At 42.9% G+C, this 19424-nt stretch overlaps 2 protein-coding genes across 4 annotated transcripts in view; both read left to right on the top strand.

The window, feature by feature from the left end:
- Positions 1 to 2850, top strand: part of YES1 (YES proto-oncogene 1, Src family tyrosine kinase) — a 61433-nt gene extending 58583 nt beyond the window's left edge. For both annotated transcript variants that reach the window (XM_043889092.1, XM_043889093.1), the window contains exon 12: positions 254 to 2850. In XM_043889092.1, the coding sequence (XP_043745027.1) occupies positions 254 to 462 (209 nt within the window). In that variant the 3' untranslated portion in view covers positions 463 to 2850. The remainder of the gene's footprint in view (positions 1 to 253) is intronic.
- A 5649-nt stretch (positions 2851 to 8499) lies between these two features.
- The window catches only part of ENOSF1 (enolase superfamily member 1), a 22215-nt gene continuing 11290 nt past the window's right edge, over positions 8500 to 19424 (top strand). The window contains exons 1-5 of one of the 2 annotated variants that reach the window (XM_043889240.1): positions 8500 to 8831; positions 11749 to 11857; positions 15702 to 15817; positions 18259 to 18345; positions 18694 to 18720. In XM_043889240.1, the coding sequence (XP_043745175.1) occupies positions 8748 to 8831; positions 11749 to 11857; positions 15702 to 15817; positions 18259 to 18345; positions 18694 to 18720 (423 nt within the window). In that variant the 5' untranslated portion in view covers positions 8500 to 8747. Of the gene's footprint in view, positions 8832 to 11748; positions 11858 to 15701; positions 15818 to 18258; positions 18346 to 18693; positions 18721 to 19424 lie in introns of those variants that run through there. The other variant, XM_043889241.1, reaches the window with a different exon arrangement.

The following is a 19424-nucleotide window of genomic DNA, read 5'->3' as shown; positions in this document are numbered from 1 at the left end:
AGGCATGAGTACTAAAAACCAGATTTCAGGTGGAATGAAGAAAGTTAGATATGTTGAAACAGATTAGCATTTTTCTAAGCTTTTGCTGGTGTCCTTTGACATTTAAACTTTATTTCCCTGTCAGAAAGGATCGTTTCAGTAAAGAAGCTCACTTGACTATCTCGAATCAGTGGTTGGGGGTTTGTTGTTTGGCCCGCGGTGTTGAGGGTCACTGTTTCTCACCGTCTCCTGCCGTGTGAACCCCGTGTGTCAGGTATGGTGAACCGCGAGGTGCTGGAGCAGGTGGAGCGAGGGTACAGAATGCCGTGCCCCCAGGGCTGCCCGGAGTCCCTCCATGAATTGATGAATCTGTGCTGGAAGAAGGACCCTGACGAAAGACCAACGTTTGAGTATATCCAGTCCTTCCTGGAAGACTATTTCACTGCTACAGAGCCACAGTACCAGCCAGGAGAAAATTTATAATCCAAGAAGCCTATTTTATATGCACCGATCTGCCAAAATTGTAAAAAACTTGTGTAGACTTCCTCACTGACGTACAGGAATCAAAAGAAGAAAATCTTCTTCACCCTGCATGTTTTTGATGGTAAACTGGAATTCCAGACATGGTTGCACAAAACCACTTTTTTTTTTTCCAAGTGTTAAACTCTAAAGTACCAATGATGAATTTTTCCAGCTGATTTCAGGGTCCAAAGAAAGTATAGTTAAAATTTGGATGACCATGTGAATGATGGCATGACAATGAAGAGCAGCAAGGCTACTGCTTATGAATCACTCCCTTTCTTTTATTCCCCAAACTCATAATTAAGAGAAATTTATCAATCAGTATAGGCAAAACTTGGGAGATTAAAATCAGTTATACCATAATAAAATCTAGAATTATGGAATTTTCATGGGACCAAACAATTCCATTCCAGTTTTTAAAAATATCTTGCATTTATTCTTCTTAGAAGTTTTTTCTAAGTTGAACAGTTAATATGCAACCTTTATATATGCCTCTGTTTGCATGGAAGTGGGCCAGGTTTTTAGAAGCAAAAAGGAAACGGCATCTAAAACTTGATTAAATGTTAGATGACAACAGTGGAATTTGAAAGTATAATGCACTGTGTTAATACTCAATATACTCATAAAACTGGAAAGTAGAAGACATTTTTCATTTTAATCATTACTTAATAGCTCAGTTTAAAATAATGAAGGTAATTAGAAAGTGAGCTAATCTTTTGTAAGGTTGCATTGATTTTTTTTTTTAAAGGCAATATATAATTGAAATCATACAATCCAAGGGGAAATCTTTTAATCTTTAGATAGCATGAAAAAAATAAACCCAGCGTTTTTTAACAGTCATTTTTGAAAAGTAGACTGGTACTGTGAGATTGCTAATATGTACTTAACGGTGGGTGCCACAAACGGAAAATATCACTAGATCAGGGACTTGAATGCACTTTTGCTCATACTGAATATAGACTAACAGAGAGGAAAATGTATTTAAAAGAAATATGAGAAAAGAAAATGTGAAAGTTTTACCGATAGAGATGTGGGATGTTGTGTTTAACGTTGATGTTAAGGAGTGACAAAATGGCTTTGCTGGCACTCAAAGCTCCTCACTTAATCTATTTTCTGAGATTTTAAGAGTTATAGGTAGGACTATAAAACTAATCTTTCTTAACACAAACACTAAATGAGTGCTGTAGCCTCAAATAGCTAAGTTAAGGCTTCCCACTAATTCCAGTGATACAGCTTCTATGCAGAACGTTTTTAGAACTCCAGTTTTCAAGTCCGTGTTGAAATCTGCATTCCGTTTTTAAGTATACTTAATGATGATCATTTTTCCCCTTTTAGAATTTAGTTGATTTGAGGAGAACGTACTCAGTATAATTGGTGAAAAGAGGGTGACAGTTGTGGCATATTTAAAGTACACCAGTGAAACATACAGAATAATACTGACTCTTATGACTAACTCAGAAAGAAAATTAAAATCCCAAAATATGAATTTGAATGGCAGCGTCACCGGTGTAAGTGTCTAGCAAAGGAACTGAGTCTGACAAAAGTCTGGTATTTACATTTTAAAACACTCTCTTTTGTAGTCACATTTTAAATATAACAACACATCCAGTCCCAGCATTTTAGGAATATCATTACTAATCATCATCGCTTACCTGATTTGGTCATTAAATAAACAGTTCTGTGCTGTGGTATCTGTGTTGAGATTCAAACCATTTTACAATGTGACAGATGAACTTCATGCAGGTTGGCAGTAGTTGTGGTACTAAAACTTGCAGTGGTTTCTCATGTTTACGTAACTTGCATAGTATTGAATCCTTCCACGAGGATTTTCCCAAGAAGACTGCTGTCATCATTTACCTTTTACATCCTCAACCTGTGACTTCAGATTTTTAAAGGGCTTTGTGTGAACTATGATATTTCAATTTTTCTAAGCATTTTAAAAAGGAGAAAGTTATGTTTATGTACTAATAATTTCCTTCCAAAAAATAAGCCAGAAAAAATTGATGGCATTCATTAGGTTTTAATTGAATGGAACAGTTCCTTATAATATATCAATTGTATAGTTAGGAAATAAAACACTAACTTAACGTGTATTCAGTTTAAATGGTTTATGTATTTTTAAATTGCTGAGAAAAATAAACAAGTTTGTACATTTGAAGATTTTTTTTCCAACAGCTTTTCTTCAGCCTCTTAATGTGTTTTCCTTACCAAAAAAGGGAGTTGGTAAAAACAGCCTTCTAGCACAAACACTTTTTTTAATGAATAATGGTAGCCTAAAACTTAATATTTTTATAAAGTATTATTATATTGTTTTGTGGATAATTGAAATAAAAATTCTCATTGAATGTACCCATTTATCTTTTTAGCCACTATTCATATGTTCTATCAGTTTCTTTAAAATGGCATTTAAAGCAAAGTATATTTTGAGTTTCTTCTTCCATTGGGGGGGAATAAAAGTATTGAGTTATGACTCCTGAGCAGACTTAAATCAATTCTTTTTAAATTCAGAACATTATTAAACTTATTCTGTGTGATTAATTTTCCAAGTCAGGTGAGTGACATTGTTTTTACAGGGTTTTTTTTTTTTTTAATATCAGCAAGTACAGTTTTAATGTACTGACAGATCTAAGAGATTTAAGTGAAGTTATTCATAGAAGAAGATTCTAAAAAAAAAAAAAAAGATTCTATGTGAAGGACATAAAATAGAATTACCACTTTTGATCATAAGGGATTTAATTTTCTAAAAATGAAAAATATGCAAGCCTTATTTCTATGTGTGTTTAACACTTCTATTATAGGTATAATGAAAATAAGATTATGCTAAATTATGAATGGCCAGTCAAAAGCATTTGTTATTTCCAATAAGGTATTAATTGCTTTTTACTGTTATTTTATCTAAAATTATTAGCTTTGTTTTTCCCTAATGATTCCAGAAAAGTAACATTTAATGAACAAACACATCATTTAATAAACATTTATTAAATATTTTTATACAGTAGAGAAATAAGTTCTCAAGAATGTTTTCCTAGTTTGCTGTTTGCCTTTTAATTTTGCATGTATTTTTTTGACATTTAAGTTGTACATTTGTATGTTGTCAAATCTTTTTTATTCATAAAACGTCCTTTGCATCCCAAGATTAAATATTCATCTCATCTGTTCTATTTGATGCTTTTGTGTTTTACATCACTCTTTAATTCATGTGGAAGTTTTGAGAGCATAAAATGTGACTTAAGGGTCTAGCTTGATTTTTTTTTTCCCCCCATACCATTAATTTTACCGCAGCAATTACTGGTTAATGCATCTCCCACCCCATTGGTTTTGTCTAATTAACTTGACATTCTGACATGAGTATAATACTTTCAATGACTAATCACTTGATAATGCAGTTTAATAGTTAAGTAGCCTTCGTAATGCCCTTTTTTTTTTCCCCCCCAATGTTGATGTTCTGGCAAATTCTTGATGAACTTTTTAGACTTTATTTTTCATACTCCAGAAAAATTCAGGGGAGATTTTGGTGAGGATTATATTATATTTATATAAGTTTGGTAAGAAATAATATCTTACCATCTTTTCCAGTCAGTCTTCTGATCCCATTTATGCAAAATCTTGATTTACATCTCTTAGTAAAATCTCTAAGACTTTTCGCCATGGAACTGGAAGATGAGTTTCATCTCTTATCTGATTATACTGCTCTAAAGATGTTTCCCGGATGCTGCTGGAGTCCAGGTCCCCACTTAGATCCAAAACAAACCGGCATGCAGAGGGGAGGGAGAGAGCATGGGCCCCAGCAGCATTTATTTCCATAAAATTAGCTCCTCCCCTGCCTTCCATTTCCTTCCTTCCTCCCTCCCTCTTCTTTTTTTGACATCGAGTTGAGTTTCCTTCATAACAATCAGAGTCCTGATTAATTCACATTCAAGCTGCTTAGACACGAAAAGGACTAGTTCTGAGTAAAACAAGCCGTGTGTTCCCGGTATCGTCCATTTGTCCTTTCACAGCCACACTGCCGGAAGGCTCGCCTGTCCTCACCAGTGGGTTCCCTCGCTCTGGATTCCTCTTGAGCTAAGCCACCAAGGAGCTCAGGCAGAAGACTGGAAGAAACCTGAGAGGTCAAGGTATTTATTCCCCCGCTTCCTTCCTTGGGAGTTGGGCTAGCTATGTCCTCTCCACTGGGAGGTTCCTTTCAGAAGTAACATTTTTGATACAGTAGCAATAATTGTCATTCTGTTAAATGTAACCATAAGTGAAAGTGCTGGCTGCTTAGTTGTGTCTGACTGTGACCACGTGGACTATAGCCCGCCAGGCTCCTCTGTCCATGGAATTCTCCAGGCAAGAAGACTGGAGTGGGTTGCCTTTCCCTTCTCCAGGAGATCTTCCCGACCCAGGGGTCAAACCGGGTCTCCTGCATTGCAGGCAGATTCTTTACCATCTGAACCACTGGGGAAGCCCTAGTTACCACAAATGGAGAGAACATATGAAATGTCGAGCATAGTCAGAACTCTGATTTCTAAACTGAACCTTAAGGATTTTTCAATTAACTATTTTTCAAAAAACTGGCAAACCAAATGTGGTAAAACGCCACTGAACCAACCAGTTAGGTGTAACACTCCAAGAATGAATGAATCATTCATGAGTAGAATGAATGATGACTAGGAATGAGGGAGTAGGAGGGCTGAGCTAAGAAAAAGAAGAAATGGAAGAGAGAGGAAGCACCCAGAAAATTAGTAAAACAATGAAAGCCGAGTTAAATAGTGTGAGAACCCCAGGCAAGGCCCACAGACCTTTAAGAAACGAGATGTCTAAGATGCTTGGTAAGTTCTCCTGTTCCCGCAAACTTTCCTTCAGCTCTGCTTTATGAGCTGGGTGGGTGGCATTGAAGGGAGTAAGGGGAATAGGAGAAGGTCCAAAAAGGTTGACAGCAACGGGGAGGGGTGGGTTTCACACAAAGGAGTTTAAATGTAGTGAGGAAAAAGTCCTCTAAGTGCTTCAGAGACACAGACATTAGGTTCCCACATATAGGGAAGCAGTTCGGGCCAGCTTCACTCACATCTTAAAGGTCAAATTAGCATGAGTACGCTGGAAGACAGAATCTGAAGTGAAAAATTGCCTGCAGTCTAAGTGGTAATAGAGATGAGAGAAATAAAAACTTTAACAATTGGCCGAAAGGAGTGACAGTGATCCTAATAGAAAAACTGAATTCTGTAAAGTGGTGTGTTCCTTAAAGGCTATCAGAGTCCTTTTACCCACATAATTGCTATTTTCTGGGAATGCCTTGGCCTCCTAAAACACTGAGAGAATACACCATGGAATCTGCAAACTGTGCCTGGTTTACATCTCCTGATCCCAAACCCTCCAAAAGGATCAGAAATCTGGGTTTCTAAACTTGTGTTTTTGTAATCCATATCACTGCTAGAAAGTTAGAAAATGATATTAATACAGAAAAATGTTTGAATTTATTTATGGGTGTGCCGGGTCTTACTGCTGCCCGAGGGCTTTCTCTAGTACAGGTGAGGGGGTTCCTCTTGGTTGCCGGCCTCGGCTTCCCACTGCGGTGGCTTCTCGTTGCAGAGCACCGGCTCCAGAGCTCAGGCTCAGCAGCTGTGGCGCCGGCCTTGGCTCCTCGGTCTGCGGGGTCTTCCTGCACCTGGCATCGAGCCCGTGTCCCCTGCATTGACAGGTGGACTCTCAACTACTGGGCCACCAGGGAAGTCCATAACAGTATTGTTAAAACACTCTGAAAAGAAGTCTTTATTCCTGGTTTTCAGCAGTTTATTTACAATGTGCCTTCACATGACTTTCTTAAGGGTTATTCTATTTAGAGTTTGAGAGGCTTGATTCAGTTTTGAGAGGCTTGATTCAGTGGATTATAGTTCTCATCAAAGTCGGAAAATCTGGGAGATTATTTTTCAGTTTGTTTTTACCTGTTCACTCTGGGACTCTTAATTGTATGTATATTGGGCCATTTAATATTGCCTCACAGGTCAGTAATGTTCTGTTCTTTTTCTGTTTAATCCTTTTTGCTTCATTTTGGATACTTTTGCTCTGTCTTCATATTCACTAATCTCCTATTTTGCAGTGTTTTCTGCTTTTCATCCCACACAGTATATTTTTATATATAATTTTATTTCTTTATGGCTGTGCTGGGTCTTCATTGCTGCAATAAGAATATAAATCCTGTCCGTTTTACTTTATTTTTCCTAAAACGTGATGGGACTATTAATTACAGGGGTGTGGGGAGGGGGTGTCAGCATTTGGAATAGCTGTGTAGGCAGAACTGAACCTGTATAATAAACTGGCCCAGTCAGTGAGCTGGAATAGTTAACCAAAGGATATGCCCAGAACTCAAAGAATCAGAAAGGAATTTTTTTTTTTTTCATTAAAGCATGGGTGATAGATTCAGAGTAAGTTTAATATCAAACCAATATAAGTTCCAGATGAAAAAATAATAATGAAGAAGAAGAACCAAGTAGAGAAAATTTCCAGAGCAGTATGCTGCTTCTGGTTTGAAAGAATCCATCAGCTGTGGAGTAAGATTAGTAGCTAAGTGAGTCTTAAATATATGTTAGTAATTATTTTAAAACCATAAAGAGAAAATCCATTCTCCAGAGAATGGGGAAGAAAAAATTCTTAAAGAATGAGACTTAACATTACTTTAAAAAGCATTAATTTGAACTAGTAATTCTATACAGTAAAATCCTTCAAATCTTGGAAGAAAAAGACATGTTCAGAACACAAAGTACTCAGAATATATCACTCAGCCCAAAGAACCATTCTAAAAAAAAAAAACCTGAGCATATATTCCAGCCAGACACCCACACCCTAAAAATCAACACAGCAAAAAATAGGGATGAACAAATAGGTAGTACAATTAAATGTTAATAAACATTGATCCATATGTAAAGTTAACTGTCTAGACTGCAGAGTGGGTAGGACAGGCCAGGGGGAAAGAAGGGCTATTTCCCATTAACATTCAAATTTCAGACTTTTCTTGGGAACTAGGAAGATGCGGCAATCTGTGCTCTTAATTCCTACAGGGCCACAATCAACTGGCGCTGCCTGGCTGTCCCTTTAGCTGCAGTCACTGCTTCTTACCTCACCCCTCTTTGCCTCCTGGTGCCCACCCAGCCTCTGTAGCATTTGAGTTAACGATCTCAGTCTTTAGCCTGAGGAATTCATCTGGCAGGGTTCTATGTATGCATCCTTGAGCAGCAGACATGACCTGGAGATCCCTGAAAACATCCCTGCCATATCCACAGGAACATTTATTAATGGAAAAATATATCTGTATAGCACTGCTTCCCAAATAGTCATCAAAACAGTCCCTAGAAGTAGGAACCGAAAGGTGGCGTGCAGTAGGCAAGACAAGAGGTTAAGTGGACCATCCGTAAAATGGTATAGAAACTTAAATTGTGTGCACACTGCGGTGTGTGTGTTGGGTGGGGGATGGGGGCCGTCCGTAGCCGTCACCATGTTGTCAGAGGGATCCTATAGCTCTGAACTCCACAATTCCTGCCACCCACAGGACAGAGCCTTGGGTTTGCAGCTAGTCTAGCTGTGTGGCCTCGGGCAAGTCTCTTCAATTACTTAATCTCTCTGAATCCCATTTCTTCAGTAAAATGGACAATACCTGCCTATCTATTTGCAGGGCTGAGTAGATAAGCGGTCCTGTATTTAAAGCTTTCTGAATCAGCAAGGATGTAATAAATGGTGACCCGCCTCTTAGTTTATCAGATGGCAAACAGGCTGAGGTCATTTCAAGGTTTTCTGGCCCAAGGCTATCCTGGCCGCCCCAACCTTGACGGACTTAAGTCCGTCAGATTCAGAGCTGGTTCGAATCTGCTGCTGCGAGCGGATAGTACTCTGAACCGACCCGGTTTCTTCCTCTCTGGGCGCTGCTCCGGGTAAGGTCACATGACAGTTTCTAGTCTGGGCGGAGCAGGGTCCTGGGGAGAGGAGGGACAGGAGAGGGGAGGGGGCGCGGGGTAGGTGGAGACCCCGAGCCAGTCCGGCTTCGGGAACAGCGCCCCCGTTGCGGGGCAGAAACTTGGCGCGGAAAACCTGTGAGTCAGGGGACCCTTAGCCGGGCCGGCCCCTCCAGTCTCACGAAGTTTGACAATTTCCCTGAGTTCTCGAGCGCGGCCACACCCCTGGCCGCGCGGCCAATCCGCGCCGGCTCCGAGCCCCTCCCTCTCCGCGCGGCCCTCGTCAGGTCCAGCAAAGGTGGTGGCGCCCCGGCGCGCGTGGGCATGGTGCACGGCAGGGTCTCCCGGCTCTCGGTCCACGATGTGCGCTTCCCCACGTCACTCGGGGGCCACGGCTCGGACGCCATGGTAAGCGCTGTCCGTCCCGGTGCCTTTCCGCCCCGCCGACGCTAGGGCCCCTTAGGCACGGGGCTCCCGGAGGGGCCCCTTGGAAGGTTCCTACCTTTGGAACCATTGCTTTTGTAAGTGGAGAGGCCAAAAAGTGGAGTGAAGGTATCTAGGAACTCCCCATCCTCCTAGGTTTTTTTCTTTTTCTTATTGTTCCTTTCTTTGCTGGCATTTAGTATTTCCTGTTTTTGTATTTATGATTCACATTCTGCTGGAAATGCGAATCGTATTTGCAAAACGATGTTGGGGCATCCCCAGTGAAGCCCTAAAACACAGCGCGAGCTCCTCCACCGTGATGGAACCCAGGAAGCCCCACGCAGGGTGTTTCAGGTGGTGATCCCTGCCTCCCCCCACAACTTGCTTTGTGGCCAGGAGAAGGCCCTAACTCTCTGGACCTCTTGGGCCCATCTGTGAAAGGAAGGAGTCACAGTCTGACTGGAAAACCAGATGAACAAACTCTAAGCAGTTGGGTCATGTGAAACGGGCTCACATGTTGTTCTTTGTTGTTCAGTTGCTCAGTCATGTCCGACTCTTTGTGACCCCATGGACTGCAGCATACCAGACTTCCCTGTGTGACCCTATGGACTGCAGCATACCAGACTTCCCTGTCCTTCAAGGTCTCCTAGTTTGCTCAAAGTCATGTCCATTGAGTCCGTGATGCCATGAAGTTCCCGGAAAACATTAGTATAGAGGATGTCACCATGAAGAGTTAGGTAGATGTCAGCCTTTGGAGATGCAGTCAAGTCAGCCCTGAAAGGTGTTTTTGTTCTCTGAGACTGTTAGCGGGGTGCTCCACACCCACATCTCCTGCAGTGGCTCCCAAATATGAGTCCTGCCCAGTCCTCCAGTCCTGCCCCCCACCCCGTGCCCACGCACCATTGGCCACACTGGAAAAACAAAGTTTCCCTGTATGTAATGAATGTGGGAAGCATCCATGGTAGGGTAGTGGTTACCTGTTACTGGTGGGGAGTTGAGGCGAATTGGTACCCGAGGACTTCGATTCACACTGTAATGTTTGCCTCTTGAATGTGGAGGGCACACTGTGTGTGTGCATTACATTCCGTGTTCTCTGTGTTCACCTGAAACGGCCTCTTGTTAAAAAGTGCTCAAGTGATTTAAAAGAATGTCCTTTATTCTGAGATTAGGTTATTCCTGATTTTCAAAACCCTTGTGTCCTTTCTCATATGATGTTATGAAGTGAAAGTCGCTCAGTCGTGTCTGATTCTGCGACCCCATGGGCTATGCTACCATCCATGGAGTTCTCCAGGCCAGAATACTGGAGTGGGTAGCCTTCCCTTTCCCTCCTCCAGGGCATCTTCCCAACCCAGGGATCGAACCCAGGTCTCCCGCATTGCAGGCAGATTCTTTACCAGCCGAGCTACCAGGGAAGTCCAAGAATACTGGAGTGGGTAGCCTATCCCTTCTCCAACAGATCTTCCCAACCCAGGAATTGAACCAGGGTCTCCTGCATTGCAGGCGGATTCTCTACCAGTTGAGCTACCAGGGCAGCCCATATGATGTTATGGTAAATGACAAAAACCACCCATTGGGCCGTCCTTCGTGAATTTCCAAACATTCATTTGAAGTTATGCTGACTTGTAAAATTAAAATACCTGATTTAGGGCAACCGCCTCTGCCCCTCTGTGGGATAGCAGCTGTGGGGAAACCACACAATATCTCCAGGCCTAGTTTTTCTCACCTGTAAAATGAGTATAGCAGGATCTGCTTTACCCATGTAAATGAGATGTGTGTAGACAGTCTGACACAGAGAAGGCTGTCAGTAGGTGTGGCTGTAACTACTGCTTGCAGATGAACTGAAAGCTTGACTTTCCTCTTTGAATTTGTAAAGTGTTAAGGTTGCTGGCTTACTGTAGAATAAGAAATGGAATTTGTCTCTGGCCTGAGTGGTTTAGGACTTCTGAGTCAGGAGAGATTATATCTGACACCTGCATTGCACACTCATAAACACGCATGTATATTAGCTCCTAGAGATGTGGTGTGTGTTATGTGCTCATTCCCAAGTGCCTCCATTTTTATTTTATTTATTTTTGGGGCCGCCCCATGGCATAGGGATCTTGGTTCCCTGACCATGGATCAAACTCATGTGCCCTGCAGCAGAAGCGCTGAGTCCTAACCACTGGACCACCAGGGAAGTCCCCTCCAAGAGCCTTCTTACTAGAAAGTCTTCGTGGCCGTTCTCAGCAATACTGCCGTGACTTTCAGGATTGCCGCCACCCAGCCCTCACCACAAGCTGGATTCAGCAGTTCACCTCCCTCAGCACTTGCCAGCACAGCAAGCCTTCCTGGTCACAAGTAGGATATTTTCACGAAGGAGCCCTGAAACTGTTCCCCATACTTGTTCTAACAAAGGGTTCCAATGATTTTGTGTGTGTGTGTATGTATGTTAGTCACTCACTTGTGTCCAGCTCTTTGCGATCCCATGGACTTAGCCCACCAGGCTCCTCTGTCCTTAGAATTGTTTCTTACCAGTCTTTTAAGAAAGGTGGACCACTCAGGCCTTCGATGTTCCAGGTGCTCACCAAGGTTTCAGAAAGCCCAGCTCCAGCCGAGCCTACCACCTCCCAGTGATACCTTTTTTTCTTTTCCGTTGTAGTTTATTACACAATACTAAATATAATTCCCTCTGCTATACTGAGATTTCATTCCTGGGTCTTCGCTCTTACCCCAAGTCCCTCTGTCATCCTCCAGGAAGACATTCCTTTTGTCAATTCAGAGCTTCTGCATTTGCTTCGGGGAACATGAACAGTTTCCTCCGATGGGAGCTCTTACTGCATCTTCTGCTCTTATGTGACATCATTCCGGGGTTTATTTGGGGATTTCTCATGTTTGCGGGTTTTGGGGGGCATTTCCCCTGCAGCACACAGACCCTGACTACTCAGCAGCCTATGTTGTCTTGGAGACGGATGCGGAAGATGGACTCAAGGGCTATGGAATCACCTTCACTCTGGGAAGAGGCACTGAAGTTGGTGAGTTGGGCATCTCTTAAGGCCCTAGGGTGCTTACATTCCACTAACATTCCAGCTCTGAACTGGAACTGAACATTCCAGTTCTCATTTCCCTCCATGTTTTGCTTGCCGTGAATAAAAACAATGTCTGATGGTTTGCTTATTTCACTGGGAGAAATTTTTTAAATAGCAGAATTTGGCTTCTTTCCTTGCGGTTATCCATAGAACTGCAGGCACATCCTTGAAGTTCAGCCCATTTCTCTCTCTGCCGAGCTAGGAGAACCTGAACTGGGTGAGCAGCCAAGGGGCTTGGGAGGGGAGACGTGTTCATGGAACAAGGCTTATTGTTGTGCACAGAGAGAGTCTACTTGCTTTTGTGAATCCTCCACGCGGAGTCGGTTTCAAGTTCACTGCCCATCTTTGCAGCAAAGGCCGTAGGTCCCACCCAGTTTCAGAGCTCTTATTCGGGAAGAGCAGACAGTGAAGGCTGCTCGTTGAGCCATGCGTTGGTCTTTCTTTTCTCAGAGCTGGAAGAGGGCTCAGCCAAGGTCTTGAGCCTCCGTATTTTTGGAGACAAGAAAACAGGCCCAGACAGCTGCTCAGCTAGTCCTGCAGAACATTTAAGTACAGATTATCTGCTTTAAAAAAAAAACAAAACAAAACACATAATTTGGTTTATGCATGCACAAAGAACAAAATTCAATACGTACCAAAAGAAAGCCTCTCTGCCAGATCAGTTTCACTGAGTCATTAGGGGCTGAAACAAGGAAATAGATTCTCTGACTTTGGTGGTGACTTGACCCCCCTCTCATGGATATTTGCACTGTCAGCCCTCTCCTAGTTGTAGAACAGTCTTGACCCATTGAATGATTTTAGTATCATCAAGCAGATAAAAGAGGTGTGTGTGTGTGTGTGTAGGACAAGGGAACATTTCTTGAACATTCTGTGGATGCCATTAGGCTGTCCCCACCCCTCCCAGGGTTGCCGTCCAGTCATCCATCAACCAGGCCTTCCATGGATGCCTCCTGTGTGCCCCTGTGTGTTACATGCTCTGCCAGGCATCGCAGAAATGACTTTCCAAGGAGAGAAAGGGGACAGAGTCCCATGTACAAGGAACATGAATGCATGAACTTCTCAGGGAGACAGGCGTACAAGAAACAATAGTGCAGTAAGAGAAGGACCATTTGTTTTAAAGTGAGTATGAGCTACACGGAAACTGTCCAGGAGGGTCAGGACAGCTTCAGAGCAACGGTGAAGCTTTGTGATGAGCCTTGAAGGGTAAGCAGGAATTGGCCAGGCAGATGGAAGCACCTGGGCACTGATTCCCAGACTCCAACCCCCTAAGTCAACCATTTACTGTTGTTTCACCAGGCAGTGACTACTGACCCCCACAGGCTGGAGAGCTGTGTTTCAGCTTCTCCTGCGATTTTAATTCTCTGGTGTAGGTTGAGCACTTTATGAAGCTCTAACCATACAGGGTGGCCCCCAAGGTTTGTGCCAAACTCAGCAAGCTTACAAGACGCATTCTGGAACAAGCCTTCGGAACCACCTTTAACAGCCACGACTTGGAACTGTGCTCACTCGGGCCCGCCGTGAAGAGCCTGTGTTTCCTGGTACAGGTGTGCTGCTGAGTACACCTCCCGTCCTCCCCACCCCCACTGTCCCTGTGGACACCTCGGGCAGGAGAAATCAATTCTCATCTCTCTGTGCCTGGAACAAATGGCTCTTTTGTGGTGATGGAGTTGGCTTCCGCCTGTTTCAGACCACAGCATGACAGAACTACTTTTAACTGTAACCTTGCTGTGTTTTTCAGGTGACTCACTGCCATCTTGCTGAACCATTACATGGTGTTCGAATTAACGTTGAAAAAAATTCCATTAGCTCATCATGGTTCTTCTGCAGCCTTTATCAGCTTACTTAATTAATCATTCTTTTATAATCTAAGAAAACAGTGATTTCATTCCAGTGAAGAGAGGGCCTGTATGTGTGAGAGAGGGGGAGGTTATGCTTGATTTTTTTAAGTATAGATGAGACCAATATAGTTTTTGTATAGGAAAAGAAAAAGAGATAGAAAAAGAGGAATTTTTAAAGAGACTTAATAGCCATAAGGGTTCCTGGCTGCTCAGACCCATGTTGTCTGTAGCCTTTCTGACTTGTCCCTCCTGGGCAGGAGGATCCCAGGAAGTTTTAGGCAGATGTAGTCACAGGAGAGAGCCCTGTCTTCCGTCAACAGTAAGCTGCCTTCAAGGCCCAAGTTTCTCCAGGCAGATTTCCCACTCATCTTTTCAGACACTGGAATCAGACTGACTGTGACCCCATGGACTGTAGCTCGCCAAGCCCCTCTGTCCTTGGGGTTTTCCAGGCAAGAATACTGGATTGGGTTGCCATTTCCTCCTCCAGGAGATCTTCTGGACCCAGGGATTGAACCTGGGTCTTCTGCATTGCAGGTGGTTTCTTTACCATCTGAGCCACCAGGGAAGCCTGGAGTCTGATCACCACAACCCAGATTTCTATGGAAGTCACCAAATTTTAGTAAACTTCTTTCAGTGGACTCAGTCTGAGGGAGGAGAACCCACATCCTCTCGAAGAATGTATTAGTGTTGTTTGTGCTTCTGTTGGAGCCAAAAAAGATGGGCTCATCCTCAAGGTTGCTCTGTGACACAAACCAGTCTGTTGTGTAACCCTCTCCTTAGTGAGACGGAGGTTTGATATAGGTATTGATACAGGTCTCTCTGAGCTGCCGGCTTACTCTTCATGTCTCTAATCCAAGAGCAGCAACCACCAAGGGGTGAGGGGGGGCTCTGTCTTCTCAGAGCTCGAGGGGGTAAATGTCTGAACTAGAATCATTCCGCATCCCAGTAACAAGAGCCCTAGAGAGCACGAAGGTGTGGGGGTCAGCCCTAAGTACTCAATATGAGCATCATCTGAGGCTGTGTCACGCAGAAGCCAAGCGTACCCCGTGAACATGTTAAATACTTTCAAACGTCTTTCTCCTAAGGTCTGTCTAAAGTAAAACTGTGTCTCTGTGACCACCCTATGAAGTGATGTGAGAATTTTAATATTGAAGCAACGGCTATGCCCAACAAGTCAACCAATATTTTTTTATAATAAATTCATTGCTTTGAGGCTAAGTTGATTATTCTGGCCATTTAAACATAGACTGAGAGTGTGTTATAAACTGAGCAAATGGTAAAAGGGTCTTTGCAGACAGTTTTTTTTTTTTTTAACTGATTCTTCATCTGAAATAACACTACAAATTCTTATTTAAGTAGAATACCAAAAATAAGTAATTGATGGTAATACTGACCCAAATGAAGGTTAACCTTCAAATTAATTTAATGTTTATGAAGTTTTTTCATGTACTTTAACATTTTACATGTAAATATTAAGCTAATTGCAAATTCATTTCATCTTTAATATAATTATATTGTGAATTCAAGATATCTTCTATACTTGACAATGATGAAAAGACATTTCTAAAAATTCTATAAGTCAGTCTTCTTATTCCTTGAGAACAATGAAATAGCAAGATTTTGTTTTGCAGCTGACATATGGACACTTTACAAAGTGAATAGGAGAGTGATTTGGGAACATGCTTTACACTTTCAGGCTTATGGTTCATTTCATGTGGCAACCAATCAAAATGGATTTGCTCTATTCAGAAATTAAGCTCTGAATATAGGTGAACAACTATTCTGTTTATTAGTTATAACAACCACAGATGACATATTTGAGGCAATTTTTAAAGGCATGTACCTCTTATATTTAAAATTATCTTCATAAAATGTCCACCTTAGTGTGCGGTACTTGGGTGTCTTAATTTATTCACACCAGCACTGAACAAGAACTGTACCCCCTTTCACAGTTGTCTGTGCCGTGAATGCCTTGGCCCCCCACGTGCTGAACAAGGCCCTTGGTGACATTGTTGGGGATTTCAGAGGCTTCTACAGGCAGCTCACGAGTGATGGGCAGCTCAGATGGGTATGTGTCTTGTTTTGTAAAACTATTCTGTAAATAACATTGCTGAAGTCTCATGTCCTTTGATTGCAACAACTGTGAAAATAGAGACAGGTTTAAGATATTAAGGTAAACATCTTATTCAGATGAATTAGGGCTTGAACCAGGTGGACAGTCAGTATTTTAAGGTAATCTAGTCCTTTCTGTGAGACTTGACTCTGGACATACTTGGATCCCAAAAGCTATTGCTGCCCTTCCAGACCTCATCTCTGCTCCCTGAGTAGAATGAAGTTGGTCTAGACTCCCTAGAATATAAAGTGCCAAATGAGAACCTTTTAAAGGGAGAAATAATATGAGAAGAATTGAAGTTGTGGGAGGAGGTTATTAAGGACAGAAATGTAAGAGAAGAGCAAAAGTTAAGAAGAGAGAGACTAGAGCACCTTTGTGTGTAGGACTGTATTTGAACCTTAAGTTCAAAGCATGAAAAAAGTGAGATTCTAGAGATAGGATTTTATCATGGTTAGATCAGGGCTTTCCTGCCGGCTCAGTGGTAAAGAATCTGACTGCAATGCAAGAGACCTGGGTTCAATCCCAGGTCAGGAAGATCCCTTGGAGAAAGGAATGACAACCCACTCCTGTATTCTTGCCTGGAGAATCCCATGGACAGAGGAGCCTCGCGGGCTACAGTCCATGGGGTCGCAAAGAATCAGACACGACTGAGTGACTAACACTTTCACTTTTTCAAGGTCAGTCCAGTAGCTGACACCTTACCTGTGTCTCCTGACATCAGGTCTGTCTTTTTCTAACTGTTCAGTCTCCTGAGCTCAGAGAAAGGCACGTTGTCCACATTGCCTCGGATTTCATTCTTAACTTCTGCAAACCGAGTGAAACTTCCTTTAAAAGCATCCCCTGGAAGGAGTTCCCATTGGTCGAATCTGGGGCGATTCAGTAAAAGTGGTGTTTAACTATGTCATAAATATTTAACTGTTGGCATTTTACTTGTTTTCCTTATTTCTGAATTTTGGTACTTGGAATAAAGACTCTTACTATATCCTTTGTTTTAAGAAAAAAACAATGTGGTAGTCATGGCTGATAAATCATTGAATAACCTGAGTCTCTGATTCCATTCAGATAGCAAACAACCAACAAAGGAAAGCTTGTCATTACCACAGAGTACAAACTAATATAACAGGAATGGTAACGTTAGAAAACCACCATATTGCAAGCATCATGGCTGTAATTGATTGGCAGGAACAATCAGTGGATGCTAAAACTTAGGGGCAACGTTAATCTCCTTACTTCGAAAAGGAAATGGTAACCACACAGTGGAGAAGACTAAAGGATACTTACTTACCCTAGCACTAAAAGATGGTATGTGCGTGCTCAGTCCTATCTGACTCTTTGAAACCCCGTGGACTGTAGCCCGCCAGGCTCCCCTGTCCATGGGATTCTTCCAGTCAAGGTTACTGGAGTGGGTTGCCATTTCCTCCTCCAGGGGATCTTCCTGACCCAGGGATGGAACCCCCATCTCCTGCATTGATGAGCGGATTCTTTATCATCTGAATCATCAGAGAAGCCCTAAACAATAACAGCCCTGATAACAGCAACAAGAATGCAGTGGCAGCATCGCAGTCTAATCACGATGGGGCTGCAGACAACCCAGCTGGAGGAACACTGTCCTTGAAAATACTGATAATTATTTTTTTAGAAAAGAAAATCTGCTCCAGATAAAAAGAGACTAAAGTGGCATGTCAGCTAAATGCCATTTGTGAATAACAGAAAGTACATTATTGAGACAGTTGGTGCAATTTGATTATGAACTGTCTTCATAGATAATAGTGTTCTATCAATATTATATTTCCTGAATTTGGTCATTGCACTATGGCTGTGAGAGAGAATGTCCTTGTTTTTAGGAACTATACTCTGAAGTATTTAGGATTAAGGGGGCATGGAATCTACAACTTACTCTCAAGTGACTCAGTAAAATAAATTTTCCTTATGTATTATATTTATCTATCTGTGTGTATATATATGTGTGTGTTTGTGTATATATATATATGTAAATACACAGAGAGAGGAAATATACAGGAGTTCTCTGTACTATTCTTGCAGATCTTCTATAGGTTAGAAGCTACTGGAGAGGAGCTTAACCTCCAAGTGAGTTTCCGTTCAGTTCAGTTGCTCAGTCGTGTCTGACTCTTTGCAACCCCATGGACTGCAGCACGCCAGGCCTCCCTGTCCATCACCAACTACCAGAGTTTACCCAAACTCAGGTCCATTGAGTCGGTGATGCCATCCATCTCATCCTCTGTCACCCCCTTCTCCCGCCTTCAATCTTTCCCAGCGTCAGGGCAGAGCTTCCATTGCTGCCTTTTAATTCTTGAAGCGTGTCCCTGGCTAGGAGACCTAAATATCCTTTCCTTTTCTTTTCTAAGACGTGCTGATGTGTTTTGCTTCCTCACCAGATCGGTCCTGAGAAGGGTGTGGTGCATCTGGCCACGGCGGCTGTGCTCAACGCCGTGTGGGACCTATGGGCCAAGCAGGAGGGGAAGGTAATCCTCCAGCAGCATCTCTGACCCCATGGAACAGACAGCACACGGCAGAGGAACACAGCTCCCTCTGCGGGCAAAGGCACATACAACAGGCTCCCAGGGGACGACGTAAGAAGTGTTCGATTGTTTGTCTGCCCAGAGGGATATTGGCAGCAGCTGGGACATCATCGGAGTAAGTTAGAAAGGGCTGAGAAAAGCGGGCAACAGAGGTGAGGGCCAGCTGGAGCCAGTGGGCTGGGGCGCAGGCAGGCATTAGTCTGATAGCAGGAATTTGCCACTAGCGCATTTACTGTCAGAAAACACATGGGTGCCTCACACATGTTTTACAAATCTTTTCTTTTCTCCAAGCCTCTGTGGAAGTTACTTGTTGACATGGTAAGTAAATTCTTTAATACTCTATCTGTTTTCCGTAAATGAAATGGATTTCATGGATTCCGTGCCTTTTGATTATCAGTGGGTCCATTCAGCCTCGTCTCTGGATCAGTCACTGTCCTGCTGATCAGGCAGCACGCAGTCAGGTCCAGTATTCCTCCTCTGGTGTTTGAGGTGGCAGAGAGCTGTGCCTACGCAGGCATGGGGGTCTGATGGGTCCCACCTCCCCCACTCTGGTGCTTCATTCCACATGTGATACAAAGTCTCAAGCTTCCATTTCCTGACTGTGAAAAGGGAATAATCCTAACTTCTCTAGAAACTCCACAGAATTGGTTAAAAGTCTAGTTGAGAAAAGTGCTTCAAACTCTGAAGACCAAGGTGTTATTACTAAGATATTATTTGGTCACTTTGACATCAAACACAAATGGCAAATCAGACCCTTGAGGAAGGAGCCCAGGGTGAATTCTAAGGATAGGCCTCTGCCGTTTCCTTTCTCCCTGACATGTCGATACCAGGGACAAGCATCTCACTGCCGAGGAGGAAGAAACTGGGCAGGTTAAAGGGAGTGAACATCAGACCCAGGCAGACCTGGCTTTCAATCCGGGCTCCACCACTTGCTGGCTGTGTGACCTTCGGCATGCCGCTTAACCTCTCTGAGCTTCAGCCACCTCGGGGCAGTGTCTTGGATGGTCACTGAAAATCTGATG

The sequence above is a fragment of the Cervus elaphus genome, chromosome 27 (genome assembly GCF_910594005.1).
Source record: "Cervus elaphus chromosome 27, mCerEla1.1, whole genome shotgun sequence".
Taxonomy (NCBI): Eukaryota; Metazoa; Chordata; class Mammalia; order Artiodactyla; family Cervidae; genus Cervus; species Cervus elaphus.
Note: the sequence above shows the minus strand (reverse complement) of the source record. Positions and strands in the feature narration are given on the sequence as shown.